General features: G+C 38.8%; 1 protein-coding gene across 1 annotated transcript in view; it reads left to right on the forward strand.

The window, feature by feature from the left end:
* Positions 1–17,477, forward strand: part of slc27a6 (solute carrier family 27 member 6) — a 34,612-nt gene extending 17,135 nt beyond the window's left edge. The window contains exons 5-10 of the mRNA XM_054756631.1: positions 3,689–3,883; positions 8,761–8,851; positions 11,097–11,295; positions 11,696–11,793; positions 13,573–13,703; positions 14,618–17,477. Of these exons, the coding sequence (XP_054612606.1) occupies positions 3,689–3,883; positions 8,761–8,851; positions 11,097–11,295; positions 11,696–11,793; positions 13,573–13,703; positions 14,618–14,794 (891 nt within the window). The 3' untranslated portion in view covers positions 14,795–17,477. The remainder of the gene's footprint in view (positions 1–3,688; positions 3,884–8,760; positions 8,852–11,096; positions 11,296–11,695; positions 11,794–13,572; positions 13,704–14,617) is intronic.
* The last annotated feature ends 5,499 nt before the right edge of the window (positions 17,478–22,976 follow it).

Genomic DNA, 22,976 nt, shown 5'->3' on the forward strand with positions numbered 1-22,976 from the left:
TAATATTTTGTAAAGCAACACATATAGATGTGCTAAGAAGTTATATATATTTCAAGAAAAGCCTGCATCTCAGTTTTATGATTATAGGTGAAAAAGCATTTTATTAGTATGAACTTCGTTCTTTGCTCTTTTTTTTCCATTTTTGCTGTTTTGTTTTTAGTTTTTTTTTTACATTTTCTAAATATTTCAACTTTCTTCTGAAATAATCTCCATACATTTTCTCCTCGTAATATTGTGACTTTATTTCCATAATATTTTGTGTTTATTTCCATCACATAAGTTTTTCTCCAACCTAATTTGCCAAATTTGTTTTTTTCTCTTTACATTACTATATTAGATATAATATGACTTAAAAAAACATTTAATATTTCAACTCTCTGCAACTAAAATGGCTGTGACGTTTAAGAAAATACTTTTTTGTCAATATTTGGATTTTCTTCTCAAAAAGTTAGTTGTTTTTTGCATTTCTGCTGTTTTTTTCCCAACTATTTAAACTTCCTTCTTGTAACTTTTCTTCTTGCAATAGTATGACATTATTCCCATAATATTTTTACTTTATTCCTATATTATTATAACTTTTTCCCCAGCTTAATTTTCAAAAAATTACAGCTTTATATTGTTTTGTTTGTTTTTCAACTTTATGCTACTAAAATGCTGTTATTTTTGTCATTATGTTATGACGTTATTCTCATAAAATTGCGATTTTTTTCTTGTTGGAGTTCAACTTTTTTTAACTCTTGACATTTTAACTTTATATTCTTGTAAAATTACTGCTGATTTATTCATTTTTGCTGTGTTTTTGCAATTAAAAAAAATCTTCTTAAATTATATTTTTAGAATGTTCCTTGGGCCCATAAAAAAAACAGTTGTGGGGCGCAAACTTTGGACTTTGGAATAATAGTGGGTTTCATGCCAGGGCTAGATAAGCAACGATCGCTGCTCACTGTTACTGTATTTTTCAGTGTGCATCGAGCGGTCAGTGTCACTACCAGTAAAAAAAAAAACATACTTGTGGCCAATTTTGTGTGTTATATCATAGTTATCACAGCACAATATCAGTGAATGTTATTATTGTGCTATTGTTGTGAATATGTCACTTTCTTCGTGTGCGTTCATGGCTGTTTGTTTGGTTGCCAGCCGGAAAGTGTTCTCGACGTGAATTGCTACCTAAATATGGATGTGTGCCACTCGTCTTGTGACCCTATCTTGAGGTCAATCTGTCAGTTACAGGAAGTAAATCCATATTTTTATACTAGATTTAGTCTATGAATTTTTTGGAATAATAGTGGGTTTCATGCCAGGGCTAGATAAGCAGCGATCGCTGCTCACTGGTATTGTATTTTGCAGTGTACATAGAGCTGTCAGCGCCACTTGCTAACAGACAAATAACATACTTGTGGCTAATTTAGTGTGTTTTATATCATAGTCACCACAGCACAATTTCAGTAAGTGTTATTATGTTATTGTTGTCAATATGTCACTTTCATGGCTTTGCTGTGAGTTTATGGCTGCATGTATTTGAATCTGGTTCCCAGAACGTGTTCTGGTCGCTACGTCACAGCCAAGATGGCATCGGTTCAGAAAACTTCCTGGGGGAGTGCGTGTCAAAGTCACCACTTAATTTCACTCCTATTTCATAGTTGTTTATTTATCTATGACAGCAGTATGAGTAAAATGTTTCCACTTTCATTTTGTTGTTTTTTTTCCAACTTTTTTTGGTGTCATAAGCACTTTAATAAGGTGTTGATTGAGAGTCCGAACCATAAATTGCATTCTTTTGATTAGGTAAGTGTCTATGACGTCGGGTCACAGTTTTTGAGCCCTTTCTTACGTCACCTTCATACCGTGTTTTGTCAGGGCTCAGCATATTTTCTGCACTGCTAATCAGCGGACATCTGTGACAGTTTTCTAGTCAACAGTCGCTCATTAGTGAATCACGCTGTGTACTGCCAAGCAAAAGAAAAACTAAGTCTTTGTTTTAGTGTTTGCCTCCTCCCACAGTGAACACATGGACATGCGCACACACATAATATGATGGCAGAGCTCTTTTTTATGCTGAAAGTCCTCTTTGTTCACTATCCCTCTGTTATTTGGTTGAGTGGGTGCAAACTTGGCCATGGCACTATCATCATTTGTATCGGGATTGATTAGCAGTAATTGGAAAATGGTGAATAGTGAAACGAGTTTTTATTTTGCAGCAGTGCACGCTTACTCGGCTTAGTCATTGGAATTGTGACAGAAAGTGCCTACAGTTTTCTAACATATGTTACATGTCATGAATAGAGTAGGCATAAACCCATTCCCTGAATGTGTCGAAATAATCTGCCATGGGGCCAAAAAAGTTGTGAATGCCAGCAATGTGATAAAGAAGGTGAGAAATACCCAGCGGCAGGGGGAACAGTAAGTACACACTGTCCACACGAAATAATCCATTGAAGATATATCATAGTAGTGTTTCACTTTTTAAAAGTTGTTTAATTTTTCAAAATACTACAACAAGCCTCTACATTGGTATCAGCCACCTGCTACACCAGCGTCGTTATGACGCCCGAGGCTTGTACCTATCGCCACAGCGTAAAAACGGCCACAAGGTGGCAGAACTGCATTTGATAAGAGCTCGGCATGTGAATTTGAATGCAAAAAACATATAAAACATATAAAACATATAAATTGTTATTTTGACGTAGAACAACCCTTTTTTGTGCTATGTTGTGGTATTGTTGTTTAGATATTTGAGCTGTCATAAAAGCAAAATATTTGTGTCAAAGCAAAAGTTATGCTTGAAATGTTTTTTCCCAAAAAAGCTGGTTTTCTCCCGTTTTTAGTCGGCAACTGATATTTTCCTGAAACTTACCTATGTTCTACTGCTGCTGTTACTAAAGAACGGAAAAAGGTGGAAACAAACTTTTTTTTTTTCTGATGAAAGATGGGAGACTAATCTTTTTTTTTTTTTTTTGGTCGGTCTGTTTATATAGCCATAGAACACATGTGTGCCTTGGAGGATCAGTCAAAATCGTCTAAAATGGTCGGCACTGGAGGAGTTGGCTTTTGAAAAATGGCTGGGATTGAATGAGTTGTTAATAGTAATAATAATAAGAAGAAGAGGAAGAATAAGTGCACACCTCTAATGAATGATAATGTAAGCCGATTGGTGAGCACATGGAGTCGGATGTTCCATTCAAGGACCGCCAAACAAAGTGTGAAATGTCAACGCTTGACAAAAAAACATGAAGCACAGTGAAGCATAAAAGACAAAAACATGTAAAAATTGGGTGCTTTTTTTAACAGTGGTGAGTGTATGTTGTACATTTTACCAGTATTATCGCGTATTTATAAATTATTACTGACTTCTGGTGAGTGAGATTTGTTTTTGTGGAAAACTGGTAAACCTCAATCCCTTGGCCTTAAGAGCCGCGCTGAACGCTGGGTTGACACTCAGGTGGTCAGGACTCTCGACTCCCATTCTGAGGGTGCTGTGTTTGAGCCCAGCGCGGGGCAGGCCGAAACAGGCGGGTCACATTTGCATAGCCTTGCATGCTGATCAAAAAAAATATAATTTGTTTCTCAAAGCTAATGAACCAGGATAAACATGTTGTGGGTATTATAGTATTCTGCTCCTTTCTGGTCTGGACTTGTTGTTGTTGACATGTTGGAATAACAAGTTTTTACTTTTCCTCTTACTGTTCAGACACAGATGGACAAAGTTCACACAGTGCGGATGGGAGTTGGGAATGGGCTGCGTCAGGACGTCTGGAAGGAGTTCCAGAGACGCTATGGCAACATTCAGATGTGCGAGGTGTACGGCTCCACTGAGGGGAACCTGTGTTTCATGAATCACATTGGAAAGATTGGCACAGTGGGACGTTCCAACTTCTTCTACAGGGTGAGTGGATTGGATAAAACACCCTGCCGTCAATGTTATCAGACTTTAATGCAATTAAGTATCTGTGTGTCAAACGGCAGACATGGGGACAATGTTCCTTTCTGTTCTGCAGCAACCTCGTCTGACCCCATTTTATTCTGGAAATTTACTTGAAAGTGATGCCACTTTTGCTGTATATTTTTTATTTGCAAAAATTTAAATCCTAAAATCTCAACCACGGTCCGGTCCCGTCGGCATCACTCGGGCAAACTCAGCGTAACATTTCCAGCATTCAGTAAGTCCGGCCATCAAAATAAAAGCATGCCAGTACCACATGCACACATTCAATCCACCATTTTCACTTAGAAAACTGGCTCAAAGCAGCCTGATCTCACTCGGAAAAGACAAAATCTCACCCAGATTCAACTCGCCCTTCTATTCCCATATACTCCGACAGCCAGCCCACTTTAAAAGACTTTTTCTTTTTTTTTTTTACTCTACTTACTACTTGCAAACTAGCGTTAAAGCAAAATAGACTGCTCCTCAGCTGATCAAAAGTTTAAGACCATAGCTCAACAAAACCAAAAGCTCCTCTAAAATAGAAATAAACAGACTCAGTAACGAGAAGCTGCGCCATTCTTGTTAATCACCTGAAAAATTGGTTTGGGAATGCTTGATGCCAGTGTTTCCAGGAGGCTAGTGGGAATGTTGCTCCAGGTGGTGAAGATGGCTTCACGGAGGGCATCCACTGTCTGGAACTTTTTGCAAACTTCCCTTGAAAATCCATTCGCAAATGTTGTCAATTGGATTTAGATGAGGAGAAACACGCAGGATGGTCCAAAAGAGTGAGGTAATTCCTCTGGAAGAAGTCCTTTGTCAGGCGGGCATTGTGAACTGCAGCGTTGTCCTGTTGAAAAAGCCAGTCATTACCACATAGACGAGGGCCTTTGCTCATGAGGGATGCAGCTGCTGTTTGACGCCCCTGCGCAACCTGAAGCTCCATTGTTCCATTGAAGGAAAAATCACTCCAGATCATGATGGCGCCCCCTCCAATGTGTCGTGTGGAAAACATCTCAGGTGGGATCTCCTTGTCATGCCAGTAATGTTGGGAACCATCAGGACTGTCAAAATTACATTTCTTCTCATCAGAGAATAAAACTTTCTTCCATCTATCAATGTCCCATGTTTGGTGCTCTCATGCAAATTCCAAACGGACAGTTTTTTGGCGTTTGAAAACAGGCCTTTGAAAACATTTTTTCCTCGTAAAAACCCGTCTCTCCCAGATGCTGCATGATGGTTATTGGACTGCACTCCAGTAACAACCTTCATTTGGGCTAAGGATCGTCCCGTGTCTGACGGACAGCCAATCGGATCCTCCAGCTCAGGTCCAGTGACATTTTTTCCCCGTCTACCACTTGACTTTTTGTTCCATAATCCTCGGGATCTTCGAAGAAGTCTTACTGCGTCCAACCTCAGCAGCAATGGTGCGCTGCGAGAGGCCTTGCTTATGCAGCTCAACAACCTGATCGCATTCAAAGACAAAGTGATTTTGCCTTTGGCATCAAGAGATCATGACAGTGTGAATACCAGACAGAAAATGATATTGAATCCGCATTTTTGCCTAAATTTTTGCTTTTAAAGGCTGTGGTCTTAAACTTTTGATCAGCTGATGAACAGCCTATTTCACTTTAATGATTGTTTGTTTAAAAAAAAAATGGTCTCAATCCCATTTCTTCTTTTTGCATTTTGAAGCTCTACTTAGAATCTTCTTAAGATCACAGTGCAAATGTTAAGTCTTGTAATTTCTCAACTGGTCTTAAAATTTAGATCAGTCGTGTACCTACCGCCCTACCTATCCTTCTCACGTTCCGAAAGCACTCTCTGCGGGGCACATCCCTGAAGACATTTTCTTTAAAAAGATATTACATCATAAGGAAGAACAGGTGTTATCACCACTAATGCTTAGCCAGGGAGGTTAAAAGGACGTATTTAGCTGTAAGCCGTCTGCCTGCAGCTATTCTTAGAGCGCTCTCCACGGGGTCTTAAGTCACTATTAAACACAGAATTTTCTGTTCAATAATAAAAAGTTAAGCCTGTCCATAAAAAGTTACAAAAACTTGACAAATGTGTTTTAAAAAGTTGTTACCCTTGTTGGGGCTGTATGGTTAGTAGCGCTATAATGCTCGATTTTATGAGGACGCTTCTGGAAAATCTTACTAGAGGTGAGAATATCTTGCCACCACATGATGAGATATGATTATGATTAGGGGAGTCACAACATGTGTGTGACAAGATTTTTTGTTCAGAAAAAAAAGTGGGATGATAATAAATGAAGGAATTAATCACACAAACAAATGTAAATGAACTGGATCATTTTGCCTGCCTCAATATATTGCCATATGCATGCATGTCTGTTTTCCTCGTCTCCCGCCTCCAAACAGGCAGGAAGAGGGTTCACTCTGTGCATTGGTTTCAGCACCTTGGCGCGTTTGTTCCATAGAACAACGGCATGAATGGAGTGAGCCCTTGTCAGTCAGACAGTCTGTTTGTCTCGGTGCGTGGAGGTGGGAGTGTAGTAGAAATTAAATTAACAGATTGCAATATTTTGTCAAATATGTTTTATGTATGTTTTCATTGTACTTTTCTTAAAAGTAATGGTAAAATCTCATCTTGTAGACTCAGTCTCGTGCATCGTCTCGTGTCTTGTGACACCCCTAATTATGACTCATAGGGTTGTGATTTGATTTGATTACATGATCGATTATCGTTGCATAGCCATAACTCTATGATTAAAAAAATAATATAGAGGTGGTCCTCGGTCTGCGGACGACTTCTGTTGCTACGATTTTGATGCAAGTTCAGCGGTGGGGGAAATACTGGCGCCATTGGCTAAATGATGTGGCTAAATGACGTCATCATCGGGGCATTATAGTAATGCAATGCTATTTATTTATTATGTGTTGTGTATAAAACAAAGACAAGCACAATATAACCTTATAAAGATGAGCACTAATGACAGCCATGAACTCTGCGCACTTTGACACACAACTTCTTCCTGTCACACATTGAAGCTCCAAAGACCCAACAGCTGGCCTTCAAAATAAGAGTGCTGTGCCTTACATCCTGTCTGACTGCACTGAACAAAATAATGGTCAGAAAAGTAGGTTCCAACAACATCAAATGGAAAGTACAAAATGAATACACACCCAACACTGCTAGCCTGGAGTTTGTTTTCCAGAGAGAAGATGATGACATTGTTTGATGTGAGGGTGACAATTAGCATGAATTAACCATAGTTTATGCCAATATGAACACTAGCGCTCAACACGCACATCATCATGTCATCAAACCTCACACACAGCATCAGCATTTGGGAACAAAGAGATTACAGGAGAACGGGTAAAATACACAGCGGAACCTTGGTTAGCATCATTAATCTTTTCCATAATGTTGACTAACAGAAACATACCCTAACCAAATCAATTTTTCATCCATTTTCATAAGAAATAATGTCAATCCAATGAATCCGTTCCAGAAAGCAAAGCATGTTAACACGTTTTTAGTTTTACAGTTCTAGTTTGACATGCATAAAACAATTCAAAATGCATATAAATGCATGTGGATGATGAATGACAGGGATAGATGAACATTTACAGTTACTTTTCATTCATGGATGACGTGATTGTTTCCAAAGACACGTTGTGGCAGCGAGATCAATGCAGACAACTCCTTGGTGTTTTGCCATGAGTTATTTCTTGAATTCAATAGTGTCAAGTCTGTTTTTTTTTGTTTTTTTTTATCACGGCTGCAAAATAACCCAAAATGGAGCCAAAGAAAGTTGCAAGTGCCCGCATTTTGATAAAGAAGACAAGAAACACTATTGAATTCAATACATAACTCATAGCAAACATGAAGGTGGTGTCTGTGTTGATCTCGCTCAACACGTCTTCAGTGTTATGCATTTAGAATTGTTTTATGCATGGCTAGCTATAATTGTAAAACTATAAAAACATGTTTTGTGTGAAGATATTTGAGACTTGTGGCGTAATTGTGTTAGTTAGCAAAGAACTACAGTCAACCGCTGATGATAACAGAGCTCACTTCCGCTTCCTGTTTCCATGAATTAGCAAGCTAATAGGCTGCTAACAAGGACGTTTTGTTTAAAAAATATATGAAGAATACAGATGGACTCATGCAGTGTATTACGAACAAGACGAGATGTGTGTCATATTGTACACTAACTGGAAAATGTACGCAAACCGAGGCACAATTTTGGTGTAAATTTTTTACGTTAACCAAGAAACACACTAACGAGGGCGTATGCTAACAGTACTATACTGTAAGTATATTTGTGACAGCATCAGAGAACCTTACACGTAACTTTTACTATGTCTTCTAGCACACAACTATGGTGCATTCAAGGACTGCTGAACAAAGTAGGAATGAAGGTTCGGTGAAATACAGTTGTCTCTCGTTTAGCGCGGATAATTGGTTTCAGACGAAGTAGGATTCCTTGTTTTTATTTATTTTAATAGTTAGACCATAGAAAACACGTTTAGGACTTTCTAAATACACTAGGTCCCCAACTTATGAACACAATTGGTTCCAGACGACCGTTCTTATGTCGAATTGTTCTTAAGTAGGGGAAAAGGTAATATTACCAATGATATAGGTACTACATGTACGTGTATACATATACAGTATATGTGTATGTATGTAAATATTAGTCTGGATGCAGTAGTAATATTAAACGAGGATAATTAATGAAAAAAAACAATAACAAAAATGACTTATACTTAGAAGCTCTTTAAGATCCAACATTGCAAAATGTAAATTCTTGCAATTTTTCAGCTGGTCTTAAAATTTTGATCAGGAGTGTACTTTTGTCTTTTGCACAGCTTCTGTTCAAGTATGATCTGGTAAAGTACGACATGAAGAAAGACGAGCCAATGAAAGATCAGTTTGGCTTCTGTCAGCGAGTGAAGAAGGGTAAGCGTGCTAAATAAATCTGTTCAAAGATTATTCACTGAAGGTTGCCTTCATCTACACCACTCACAAAAAGTTAGCGATGCTGGGCTTCCACGATGAATCTAAAATGCACTCACAGATCACACCTCACAATTGATCAACAGTACCTCATCATTGCCAGGATTCCAACAGGATGTTCTTAGAGGAAAGTGGCCACCGAGCTTAGTGTCATCAGTAGGTTGCAACAAAGAGACTGGGAGAGTAACTGTTGTCATTCAGTTCCTTGTTAGAGAGAAGCTGTGTAAAAAGCAGTGAAACACTGAACAGTCGGACATTAGCCCATTAGTCCACAGTCAAATTAAGATTTTAGATTCACCTGGAAGTTTAAAGGGTCCCTGACATGATTCATCAACTTAGCTTAAATATGTTATATATTGTTTGTAATTATGTTCTGCATTGTTCGATTTTTGAAAGCGAACGATAAATTCGCAAAAATTACATTTGTAGTTGATGGCGCCACCCATGACACAGTTCAGCCTCGTTTCCGGAAGTGACATCACCGGGGTGAGACCTGTCAGCTAAAGCAGAGTAAACAAACGCTTCTCTGGGTCGACTTGGTTCAGTATATTGTCATCCAAATAGTAGTCATGCCAAAATGTTGTGTTGCTGCTGGATGTTCATAGTATCTGAGTGATACTGTAAGTTTGTTTTCTTTTCCAAAAGAGGAAGATTTAAGACAAGAATGGACAAAGCAAGTGCAGAGAACTAGAGACAGATGGACGCCCACCTCGAGTTATGTTCTTGGCAGTGATCATTTCATTAATGACTGCTTCGAAGGAACACCTTCACAAGAAGCATTTGGCTTGAAAGTACGGTATAAACCAGGGGTGTAACGATTCCTTTTAATAACTATTTAATTCATATCACGAAACGTGGTTGCCAACACGATTCAAGGACGATATTGGTTCATTTAGAACGATACGATCTGAAACGATTCAGTAACTTTAAATCGATTCAGTCATTTTTTAGCCAAAAATTCAACCACTGTGACTGTGAAATAAATACCTGGATACTGGACAGTGCAGAATACTGAATGAAGTGAATCAACTGACCAAAAGAAGAAAGGTGCGAATCAACTGTATTTCACAGGTCCACTACAACTCCCATGACCACCACACACCCGGAAGACGATGACGCCACAAACACTGAATGTCTTTATCGTCTTTATAGAGTCTTGATCATTAAAAGTGCTAAACCCCCCACCACATCCGTATAAAGCCTTTATTTCCTAGTATCGATTCAATGGATTGATTACCTTTTTAAACTATGTTAGATCAATATATGCCGTCTGGAATGAAAAACTTGCTAAACACAGATTGATGTAGTTGAATCATAGGAATATAAATCAATGCATCGATTATTATCGATTAATCGTTACATTCCTAGTATGAACGCATTTTGAAAAGGGATGCTATTCTGCCGGTACACAGGAAAAAAACAAGACAGGAAGAACGACCACTACGTCAAAGTAGGAACAAGAGAGTAGAAAGTCATGTCTTGTTTACATAATGTCTTCTAAACACTATTCCATTATAGCGACAAGGCTGCAAAGTATTAAACAGGTTATGTAAACATCTTCTGACAGCCATATACAGTATTTACTGTGGGGGGCGGGGACGGCGGGGACATTTATCCACATATGCAATCAAACATTTAAAAACCCCTTTACGCTGAAGAAGCCGATTTAAAACAATAATTGAAGGATAAGCAACACCAGAGTAATTTACACTTACCGTTCTGTGTTTTGAAGGCGACCAAGCTTCATCTCCATGTCTTAAGGCTTAAGTCCATGTTCTGCAGGTTCTCCATTTCCTCTCCAAATGTTTCCTCCTCCTCGAAAACTATTGACCCATGGCTCAAATCTTGGCTATAATCACTGTAAACATCCTCTGTATCGTACACTGCTATGGTTGTTTACCTGAGTGATAGCACTCCAATGATGTCACTTCCGGAAATGAGGCAGAACTGCGAGAGCTAGTTCGTCTTGGGTGGTGCCATGAACTATAAATAGAATTTTTGTGAAATTACCGTCGGCTTTCAAAAATCAAACAAAGTGGAACATAATTACAAACAACATAAAACATATTTAAGCAACGTTGATGAATGATGTGTGGGACCCCTTTAACATCTCTAACATTTGGGGTATAATGTAAAAAAAACCTTACTTGTGATTGTGTCACATTATAAATGTTCTTTTATTTCTCAGGTGAGACGGGGCTTTTACTGTCAAAAGTAAGCGCCCTCAGCCCTTTCTTTGGCTACGCTGGAAGCAAGCAGCTGACTGAGAACAAGCTGATACGAAATGTGTTTGTGAAGGGCGATGTCTTCTTGAACACAGGTGACCTTATGGCGGAAGACCACGAGGGCTTCATCTGTTTCAAAGACAGAATAGGAGACACCTTTAGGTACAGTTGAATAACATCTGACATCATCTTCATTGAAGGTATAGATTATAGATCAGGGGGATATATTCTTAAAGATTAAGCTCTACGTTAGAGATGCTCGATATTGGCTCTGTTATCGATATACCGATACTATCCAGCACTTATTTTCTGATACCAATATCAGCCGATACCAATATATGCAGCGTTTTTTCCCTCAAACTAATGTCAGGTTACATCTCGTGTACTGAATAAACACATGATGCTTCTTTTACTGTGGTAAATAAACCCACCATGGAAATAATGGACTGAAAATCAGCAGGGGGATCAGTAAATATTTTCCCCACCTATTTAATTCAATACCCATTTCTTGACTGGCATTTTTATTAACCTTGATTGTTATTTTGTTTGTTTTTTAATTCAGGTGGAAAGGGGAAAATGTAGCAACCACAGAGGTGACAGAGACTCTTGGTTTACTGGACTTTGTTCAGGAAGTCAATGTCTATGGAGTGGAAATACCAGGTACAGTTCCAACGTCATGCCATGTGCTTGAACCTTTTATTTATTTGAATGGTGGTTTTTCCAGGATGAAATGCTAATTTAATGTACATCTTCAATGAATTTTACCAACAAAAATTGGAGTCAGACTCAAGTCATTCAAGTAGTCAACTAAATCTTATTATAACTGGCGCTGAAGCCATATTCACTTCTCCTGACTGCAGCTGATAGTCTCTCTTTGGCAGCAGTTTTTAATATAGGTTTTGATGGCCTTGTCGTTTTAGACATATTTTGGTTGTCTAAAGTGATTTAGTGTTAGTCAACTAAACGTCACAACATTTTAATTTCAACTGAAATTAGAGTAAATTCCGTCAACTAAAGTATGAAGTACAGTTGTCCCTCACAGTATCGCAGTTCAATTATGGCTCCCGCGCGGGTTGTCAAAAATGTATTAATTAATCAATTTGCATATTTAAGCAAATTGTATTTATTCTAGGCCTCAGTTAAGCTATTTTCAAGTATAAAAATGGCTAAATGAACTAACAAAATGAACTAAAATACAATTACACGGCAAAAGAAGTGTTGTAATTGTGAATCTCGTACTGTATTCTACATTGGCCACGAGGTGTGGGTGTTTGGTGAGGCAGGCACGAGACTCACTAAGCTTCCCTTGGGAACGCATTTACTGTGACACTGCTCGAGGAGGAGTTTTATTTACGCTATAAGAGTGTTATTTCATGTCTAGAGGGCTCTAATAATGTTAAACCCCGTATTGAAAAGATCATAAACAGGTTTTGTATGCCATAACTACGAAAATATTCTATTTATTAATCCTATAATTCCTACTTTGCAGAACTTCACTTATGGCGGCAGGGTCTGGAACTAATTAACCATGATAAACGAGGGACGACTGGTAAAGGTTTCCTTACAAGCACTTTTATTAAGGCTACCTGCAAAGCATCTCAATTATAAAACTCTCAATGACTATATCAATAAGCCAATAACAAACGTCCTTGTTAGCAGCTTGCTAATACGTGGAAACAGGAACTGGAAGGCAGCTCCGTCGCTCGTCTATGATGTCATCAGTGGTTGACCCTGTAGTTCTCAAAAATGTTCACACAAAACACATTTTTATAGTTTAAAATTCTAGTTTTACATGTATAAAACAATTGTAAACGCATGTAAATGATGAATGGAAGGGTTAAATGAACATTTCAGGTTATTTTTACCTTTACTGAGGACGTGCTTGTTGCCAAAGACACCATGACTTATTTCTTGAATTCAATTGTGTTTTTCACCTTCTTTGTCAAAATGCTGGCACTTGCAACTATTTCTCCAGCAGTGATCAAAAGAAAAGCAGTGACTTGAGGTGAGAAACACCATTAATTTCAGGAAATAACTCATGTGTTGATCTCGCTGCCACGTTGTGTCTTTGGCAACAATGAAATCTTCATTGAAGATAAAAGTAACCCTAAAATGTTAATTTATCCGTTTCATTCTTCATTCATATGTATTTAGAATTGTTTTCTGCATATAAAACTATAAAAATGTGTTTTGTGTCAACATTTGTGGCTTTCTGGAATTGGTTAACTGGATTTACATGATTTCTTATGGGAAAATTGGAATCGGTTCGGTAGATTTTGGTGAGAGGTTCTGGAAATGATTAATGATGCTAACCAAGGTTTCACTCTAGTGAAATAGCACAAAATAGGACAAAAAGGTCCAAGATTGTTAGAGAGAGATTACTGAAATGTTTATGCTGGAGAATGATGATCTTAACGCCGAACATTGTTTTTTTTATAGGACATGAAGGAAGAGCAGGAATGGCTGCCATGATTGTACGACCAGGCCTCATGTTTGATGGGAACAAACTTTTTGAGCATGTGGTGCGGGATTTACCCACATATGCTCAACCCCTCTTTATAAGGCTTCAGGTAAGATTCGGAGAAGAATGCAAATACGCCTTTTTCTGTTGGTTTAAGAGATAAAAGCGTGATAGGTTGCTGTTTGTCTTGTATCTTTAAGTTTGATCAGCTGCTGTGGACGGCTGAATTGACATTTTATTACATGATTAAATGTGTGAAGGCTTTAGTTTTGTAATGTCTTTGTTTTCTTTCCAAACCAAAAAGAAACAAAGAAAAAAGAAAAAAACAAAAAGAAATTTAAAGTACAGTGGATACGCATATTTGCAATTCAGCTTTTGCGTTTTTGATCCAAACATGGGAAAACCCACCCTTTTGTCTTAATCATCTCCATAATTGGGCATCTTATTGCTCGATAACCATCTCATTTGCCCTGCATTGGTAAAGCTTGAGTTGAACAGAAAGTAGCCAGAGGCACAGTTCGACTCGCTCGAGGAGGTGTTCTTCAGATGCATATTTACACCCTCACACAAACCAACAGCAGGTCCTCAACCAAATGCTTACCTCACGCATGGCACAACCAAAAAGAACATATGTGGAACACACTATTTAACTGTACCGCACTGACTATGCGGGTGTCAAAATAGACACTTACACATTAATATACATGCAAAACAATACTATTTTACACTTATTTCTAACCCAGGAAGTTACCCAGCATGCCTTGTGGGTTATCATTTAATAAAATAGTATTGTTTTGCATGTATATTAGCTTTGATGTTATGTACAGTAGCATCATAGACGGAGTACGTGCTTGATAAGATGTCTCAATTCCTTTTCGCCGTTCATGTGTAGTCCATGAACGCAACCCCCTTGGATAGCAGGGGTCTACGGTACACCAAATCTGTTCTACCCTGTTGAAACGATATTCTTTGTTATTTTACTAACATATGTGACACTGATTGCTGTTGTGTTTGTCTCCTCAGGAAGTCATGGAAATGACGAGCACTTTTAAGCAGCAGAAGTTTCAGCTGGTTCAGAGCGGCTTTAGCCCGTCAGCAATATCAGATCCTCTCTACGTGTTGGACTATCAGCAGCACAGCTATATCCCTTTAACAGACACTATCTACCAGAGTATACTCTGTGGCGAACGCAAGCTATAGCGCCCTCTGCTGAGCGTAATGGCACACGTGCAAGCACATAATGAATTAGCTTGGCTTCATCTTGTTTTTCACGTGGTTAACAATTACAATCAAACATAGTGATCTGGTTCTTGGTGAACAGTTATAAGCTAGCCATTTTCACAATGAAGAACAGTTATTTGTCAATCAATACAATAAATACGAAAAAATACTTTTTTGTATTAAGAGTACATTTCATGAAGAAACAACCACCCTAATCACCCCGCCCCTCAAAATTAAATTACCTAAACGGTTTAAGTCTTGAATTTATTATAATTACATGTTTGCACTATTTGTGGCTTACAGTAAATTGAGACATGACTGTCCTATACTGTGCTTCCTGCAGCCTTTATTGTGAAAAATCAAGAACGGTCAAAAAAATTGTTAATGTTATTGTGTTACGTCCATATTGTGCACGTTTTCTTTTCTTCTTTATTTTCTTGTCTTCAATTCTAATGTTGCTTGTGTCTTGCTATGCGTTTGCGTTTATATTGTTACGCTTCAGTGCAAAGTGAAGTTTGAACACCGGAAGGAGAGGCTGGTAGCAAATGTGAAAGTTGAAAATACAGTACTTTCATAACAAAATGGAAAACATAAAACAACGGTGAGGGTGCAAAATAGTAACAAAAATTTAGCAGCACGAGGGAAAGGTAGCAAAAAAAGCACAATATAAAGTACAATGGATCGCGCTGCTAGGACGTGACCACGAGCAGGAAATAACTATAACAACAGACGATGGTAAAACTGAACAGTTAATAATGCTTATACCGCGTAGCAAACATCAGACGCAAAGTGACGGCAGGTAAGCAGCACAAAAACTCGGCAAAGACAAATCGTACGGAGCGCAAGGGGGAAAAAAATACTCCGACACACATGAGCAGAGGCGCCGTCACTATATATCGTGCCAGACTAGAGATGTAAGAGTAGTGAACGAGTCGTTCAAAACTCACTGAAACGTTAGTCACGGCTACTGATCGTCTTTGTTAGCTCGTTCGCTTACTTACCCTGCTACCGTTCGCTTAATTATGTCAGGGCGTGATTCGGGACAAGTCAGGGGATGCGACAGACCTTGATGGTCATGCGCTCTGTGATTGGTGATTTGAGTGAATTGAGTACCCGAATCATGCAGGTTTCTGTGCACACGCGCTGTGACAAGTGATTCTAGTGAAACTAGTACCCGATTGAGACCTTGGTCCACATGTGCGAGTTTCTGCACGTGCGCTCTGTAAAGGATAACTCCAGTGAATCAAGTACCCAATTCACTCATGAGCACTCACAGGAACTCGAGTTCAGTAAAATGAATCGAGTTTCCCATCACTATGCCAGTCTAATTGCCAAATGGCACCAGGTGCTGCTCGTGGCTCCGCCCAGCGCCCAACTCCCGGAAGTCTGCGGGCACAGAGAAAACAGGAAGTACCACAGCACACCAAAATAAGGGCATACAGCATAGGACGTGACATACATTTAAAAAAAAAAAAAAAAAAAAAGACAACAAACGAAACAAATTATCCTGCCACAGCAATACCACAGATCTGAAAAGTAGGTTTATAAAAATGAAAATAAGCTCACATAACACCGTACGGTGGCCTAGTGGTCAGCATGTTGGCAGGTTGAAATCTCTTATTTGGTCATTTGCATGTTCTCCATGTGCATGGGTTTCCTCCCACATCCAAAAAACATGCATGTTAGGTTAATTGGAGACTCTAAACTGTCCATAGGTATGAATGTGAGTGTGATTGGTTGTTTGTCTATATGTGCCCTGTGATTGGCTGACGACCAGTCCAGGGTGTACCCAAAGTCAGCTGGGATAGGCTCCAGCATACCCCCACGACCCTAGTGAGGACAAGCGGCATAGAATGGATAGATGGATGGATATAACTCATCGGAAAACACAAAGGTGGTGTCTGTGTTGATCTCTCTGCCACATGGTGTCTTTGGCAAGAACACGTCTACAGTGAAGGTAAAAGGTAACCTTAAATGTTCATTTAACCTTTTCATTCATTTATGCATGTATCTACTATAATTATGTATAAACTATAAAAACGTGTTTTGTGTTAATATTTTTTAGATTTGTGGTATAACTGTTAGCAAAGAACAAGTCAACCATTGATGACGGGTGACGAAGCTGACTTCTGGTTCCTGTTTCCATGTATTAGCAAGCTGCTAAAAAGGACCTTTTGAAAAAGGGACAAAAAAATTAACCACACAGTTGCACTTACGCAGTGTGTTAATAACGTGACAAGATGGCAAAATTTTGCCAAAACTTTTTGATGTTAACCAAAAAACACTAACCCTAACCTGGGCGTATGCTAACAAAGGTTTCACCGTATTAGCAAGCTCCTAACAAGGTCTTTTTGTGATTAAAAATACATTAAGAACAGTATATTAAGGACAGAACAAGACGTGCACCATATTGTACGCTAAATGGAAAATGCATGCAAACCAAGGCAAAATTTTCAACGCTAACCAAAAAAAACACGCAAACGTACGCTAGTCGAGGTTTCACTGTACAGTACTTTTTCCATGATTTGATTTGATTCATTACATTTATAAACTTGAACATGAACATCACATTTTATCACCATCTATAGCTCTAGATCCACTCCAGGTCCAGTCAGTCACGGCATGCCACAAGGCTCCACCCAGGGTACACTTTGATTCATAATTTACATGCTCCCCCTTGGAAAAATAATCAGCCAACATGGACTCAACTTACCCTCCTATACTGATGGACACACAGCTCTACAGTACATCATTAGAAATCCAACCACTCCGCTCCCCCCTGCCAACACGTCAACTGCCTTCATGACAGAAAAACCTGGATGGCAGCCAACCTACTAAAACGTGTTGGGGTTGTAGCTTGGAGACGTCAGCATTAACATTCTCCTGAGTTCCGCAACTTAGGAGTCGTTCTAGATTGGATCCCACAATCCCTCAAATCTATCGCCAAGTCACTCTTGTGCCACCTCAGAAATATCCCCACTCCGGCCATAGTTTTGCGTCACGGCCGATTATGCAAATTTAGACGATGGCGTCATCTAGTCAAGCAACCTAGTGCCACAGAGAAATTGCAGTCCTGTGGGAAACGCTGTTCACGATGGACATGGACATGCAGAAATGCAAAGAGCGACGTCAGTGTGTATGCAGCAGTGACATGAAGTGTGCTGTACAGTACAGCATACAACTATCATAGGTGTACGTGTGCTGCACGTGTAAAATGTTATTTTCAGAAAAACAAACTTCCTTTTAAAGCCCACCCTATTTATTGAATGTGCAAGCCAATGGCATGGAATCATTTCTCGGGTGACATTTGGGGGAGGTTCGTGTTCCACCCGTCTGAAACTGCCGCTGCAGAAGCACCCAGCATTTGCCTGATGATTATTGAGAATCTGTTTGAAAAAGGACCAGTGCAGGGTTGTACCCCCCTCTCGCCCGAAGTCAGCTGGCATCGGCTCCAGCATACCCGCGACCCTAGTGAGGATAAGTGAGGATAAGCGGCATAAAAAATGATGGATGGATGTTTGAAAAAGCATGCCATTTGATGCAGCATGAACACAAATGAAATGAATTGTGGCTCATCATGATGATATTCATTTGTAAATGTAACACATTTTGTAGCTTGGCAATATTAAAGCTGTATTTTTCTTAATGTCCAGCAGGGGGTGACAGTAATTCAAAGGCAAAGTTGAGTGCGTGGTTGTTGAGTGTTTTTTTTTTTAACCATAGTATTTGCCTTCAGCATGTATACAGCTGCCATGCAAAAATCTGTTTCTTACTGCGTCTCCAATGAATAAACGAATAATAGCCAAAATTTACAAATAAAAAATTACCTTCAAAAGTTCAGTTTCAAAAATTCTCCCATCTTCCTCCAGAGTCCCCATCAATCAATCTTTAGTTATGCACGTAGCACTTTTCAGAAGTAACAGAAAGTGCTAGTCACAGTAAAAATAGGGTCACTTGATACACACACACACACACGCACACACACACACACGCACGCACGCACGCACGCACGCACAGCAGCTAATAATGTGCCTGTTGACAAAAGGCAAGTTACAAAAGGATGTATTTACTGTATGTTAAAGTAGCCTAAAAGACTCAATACAAATACTACAAGGGTTAATACAAAATACTAAACTAAAACACACAACAGAAGAAAAAGTAAGCTATCACAAAATAAATACAGTACTTCACAAAAGTGAGAACACCCTCCACATTTCTTCAAATATGTTCTATGTTTCGATGGGACAAGATGTAGTACAGTAGTAGGTTGTCTGTAACCAAAAGACACAGATTTCAAAAGTAAGAACATTCAAAAACCGGAGCGAAAATGACCCCAAAAACAGAACGATACAGGAACCTGAGGCGAATGTGCCCTCTGAAGTCGCAAGAAATTGGGGGATTTGAACCGCCGTTGTGTATGACGTCTCGTTTTGCTTTTGTCTTGGGTTTTTCGCAACACTAACCGCACATCTTGTCCACAAGACCACGATAACTTTCAGCTTGGACTCTGTCTGGCGTGAGGCTCGGGGTTGCTGATATAAACGCCATACGATTGCAGCGAGCAAGCCAAGCTAACTGCAGCTGATGGGCCAAGCTTCCAAGTCACTGACTAGCAAGGTAATGCTAAAAAACAACAACACTTGCGCACATTTTCCGGTTAGCGTACAATATGCCGCTAAATTGCACACGCACATCACACATAGGAGTCTGCAAGTGCGACGTACAAAAAAAATGTACATTTTGCCCGAACCTGACACCAGCAAAACGTCCGAAAGACACGCGTTGGCCGTACGGACGGCGCACAAAGACGTACAAAGTGTCTAAGTTTGTCTCGTAACATGAAAAAAACGTAAGCGCCCGTAGAGTTTGTTTGACATGACAAAGAACCTCAAAATTAGCACGCCACACGCACCCTCCATGCGTTTCTTGCATTATTTTGCACGTAGACCAGCCGTAGGAGCCCGTACGACTGGTTATGACCTAGCCATAACTAACACAGTTAAGTTTAAAAAATGTTTACAAATTTTACGGGCAGAAAATAATTTAACTAATAAGAAAATGATGTGAATAAATACATATAAATGATGAATGAAAGTGATACATTTTTTTAATTCAAGTGTTTCTCACTTTCTTCATCAAAATGCTGGAACTTGCAACGTTCTTTGTTATTATGTGACCATGTTATTATGCTTATTTTACAGCCATGATCAAAAGAAAAGCAGAAGCTTGAGGTGAGAAACATGATTGAATTATTTTCTGCATGTAAAACTAATAATGCAAAACTAGAAAAACATGTTTTGTGTTACCATATTTGGCTTTCTGGAAAGGATTCATTGGATTTACATGATTTCTTATGGGAGAAATGTATTTGGTTAGAGTATGTTTCGGTTAGAGTCGGACCTTCTGGAATGGGTTAATGACACTAACCAAGGTTCTACTGTAATTGTGAGTGGGCTCTGCATTAAACCCAGCTCTCATGCCGGGGAAGTTGAGAACAGAAGTCGAGGAGCAAATGAAATGTGGATGTTGCTTCAGCAGAGCAACAAGTGGCCAACTTTCTGCAATCGGAGGAAGTGGAAGTCAACAACTACAGAACACCGCACCTGTCATCATCATCACAAAGTTCACCAAATCAATACATAAATACAAATAATGCTAAAAAAATAGCTATTAAAATTATAAACTGCACGCATTGAAATGGACTTGAACGAGGTCAGAGCCTTTCTCGCCACGTGGCCTGCCCTAATGGTTGTGGCCCACAGCAACCGCAAGGGTTTGTGTCTGAAATATCGACTGATTGTAATGGAATGGTTATGGAATATACAAACAAGGTTATCAAGGAGATCTTAGAACCATTAACATGCATCAGTAATTTATCATTTCCCAGACATAGAAGAAAAAAGCTAAAGTAGTATTGATTTATAAGGCAGACAAAGTCAGTTCACAAGCTACAGACCGGTTACATAACTTACATACATTTATAAATAAAAGTAACCCTTCGTTAGCGTCATTAGTCTACATGAAGCTACAACTCTAACCAAAACCAATGCTAACTGACTCCATTTCTCCCATAAGTAATATAAATCCAATTTGTTACAGAACACAAAACACAATTTCATAGTTTACAAATATAGTTTTACTTGCATGAAACAATTCAAAATGCATGTGAATAAATAATTAATGAAAGTAATAAACAAACGTTTACATTCACTGAAGACGTGATTGTTGACAAAGACACAATGTGGCAGCGAGACACCGCACGGACACCACCTTCCTGTTTTGCCATGAGTTATTTCTAATTTAAGTGTTTCTCACCTCAATAGCCCAACATGGAGCCAAAGAAAGTTGTAAGTGCCAGCATTTTGATAAAGAAGGTGAGAAACACTGTTGAATTCAAGAAATAACTCCTGACAAAAAGAGGAAAATGGTGTCCGTGTGGTGTCTTGCTGCCATATCGTGTCCTTGGGAACGGTCACGTCTTCAGTGACGGTAAAAGTAACCTTAAATGTTCATTTGTCCCTTTCATTCATCATTTACATGCATTTAGACTGGTTTTATTAATGTAAAGCTATAAAAATGTGCAAATAAACCTGCTACACTTACGTACGTCAGGTTTAGTCTTAACATGAAGAAGTCAACCGCTGGTGACATCATAGATGGGTGACGTTACCATTTTGTTAGCAAGCTAAGGACGCTAACAAGAACGCTTGTGATAAAAATGCTTTAAGAATTCATTTGAACTCACGCAGTGCATTAATAACACAAAAAGTGTTATAAATTGTGCGCTGAGCGGAAAATGTACGTAAACCGAGGCAAGATTTAGACGTAGATTTACTGAAAAACACGCTAATGTTGTTTCCACTCTGCTCTCAAACAGCCACTAGAGGGCAGACATTTTAACGTCAGTGGCGTTAATTGAAATAACCAATGCTATAAATATGCATTGGTCGACATGCAGTCGACTCTTGATCATCAAATTACGACGTGCAATTGACAGTTCCACATGTCCAACAAGGATTAGGATGAAGCAAAGCGTATTTGAGCCTACCCCCTTTCCGCTTCACATCAGTTGCTGATACATGTTTGTGCACTTCCTGTATTCAACATGTTCCGTTTTCCAATTTTGAAGTAGAACCCAATTTGAAATACCATCAGAAAATGATAAGGCAGTATCAGTGACTTGTATTGATAAATGATGTAACATTCATAATAAATAATGACAGAAATTGACAGAAACAGAAACAGTTTGTTGTTGAGGGAGCACCGAAAATGTGTGCACGCAGTGGGTCAGGAATCTTCCTCCTTGTAGTTTGTAAACATCAACTGCTTGTACCGTTTCTTGAAATGGCTCAACTTAGTGCTTTGTTGGAGTGCTTTGCTCAGTCCGTTCCATAGTTTGTTTCTAAATACTGATATGTTGAAGGTTTTTAGTGTTTGTGCATATAAATGTTAGAATTTTATATGTCTTCTCTGTTGTTGAAAAAAAATTGCATTATGTTTTTGGGTAGCAGATAATTGTCGGCTTTATGCGTAATTTTATCTGTCTGAAGGTTTACCAGATCAGCAAATTTTAATAATTGTGATTTTAAGAATAAAAGGTCGGTATGTTCTCTATAAGCGGCATTATGGATTATCCTCACTGACCTTTTTTGTAGTACAGTTGGTGAGTGACGTGTACTTTTATAGTTATTTCCCCATATCGCCACACAATAAGTTAGATATGGTAATACCAGAGAACAATCGAGACTAGTGTGTATTATTAGTCCAAAAACACTGAAATACAAAAGGTATATATAGCATTCTGGCCACAAGACATCAGTAACGCCGTGTATTTGACAGGAAACGTGAAAATTCAGCAATTTTTACTTCATAAAATGTTTAAAACAACATTACAGTCACCCCTTGCTACATCGCGGTTCAAACATCGCTCCCTCACACGTTTATTTGAAAATTAATTAATTAATTAATTAATGATGGCTGTTTCGTTGTTGACTATGGGCTCTTATTAGTCAAGAAATTTTGCAAGACAAGTTAGAGTGGTGTGAACAAGTGATATCTGATTTCTTATTAGTTTGTCACACTTAAATGTATCAGATCGTCAAAAAATTTTAAATATTAATCAATGAAAACACAACTGAACACAAAATGAATTAAAGTTTTT

Source organism: Dunckerocampus dactyliophorus, chromosome 17, assembly GCF_027744805.1.
Source record: "Dunckerocampus dactyliophorus isolate RoL2022-P2 chromosome 17, RoL_Ddac_1.1, whole genome shotgun sequence".
Taxonomy (NCBI): Eukaryota; Metazoa; Chordata; class Actinopteri; order Syngnathiformes; family Syngnathidae; genus Dunckerocampus; species Dunckerocampus dactyliophorus.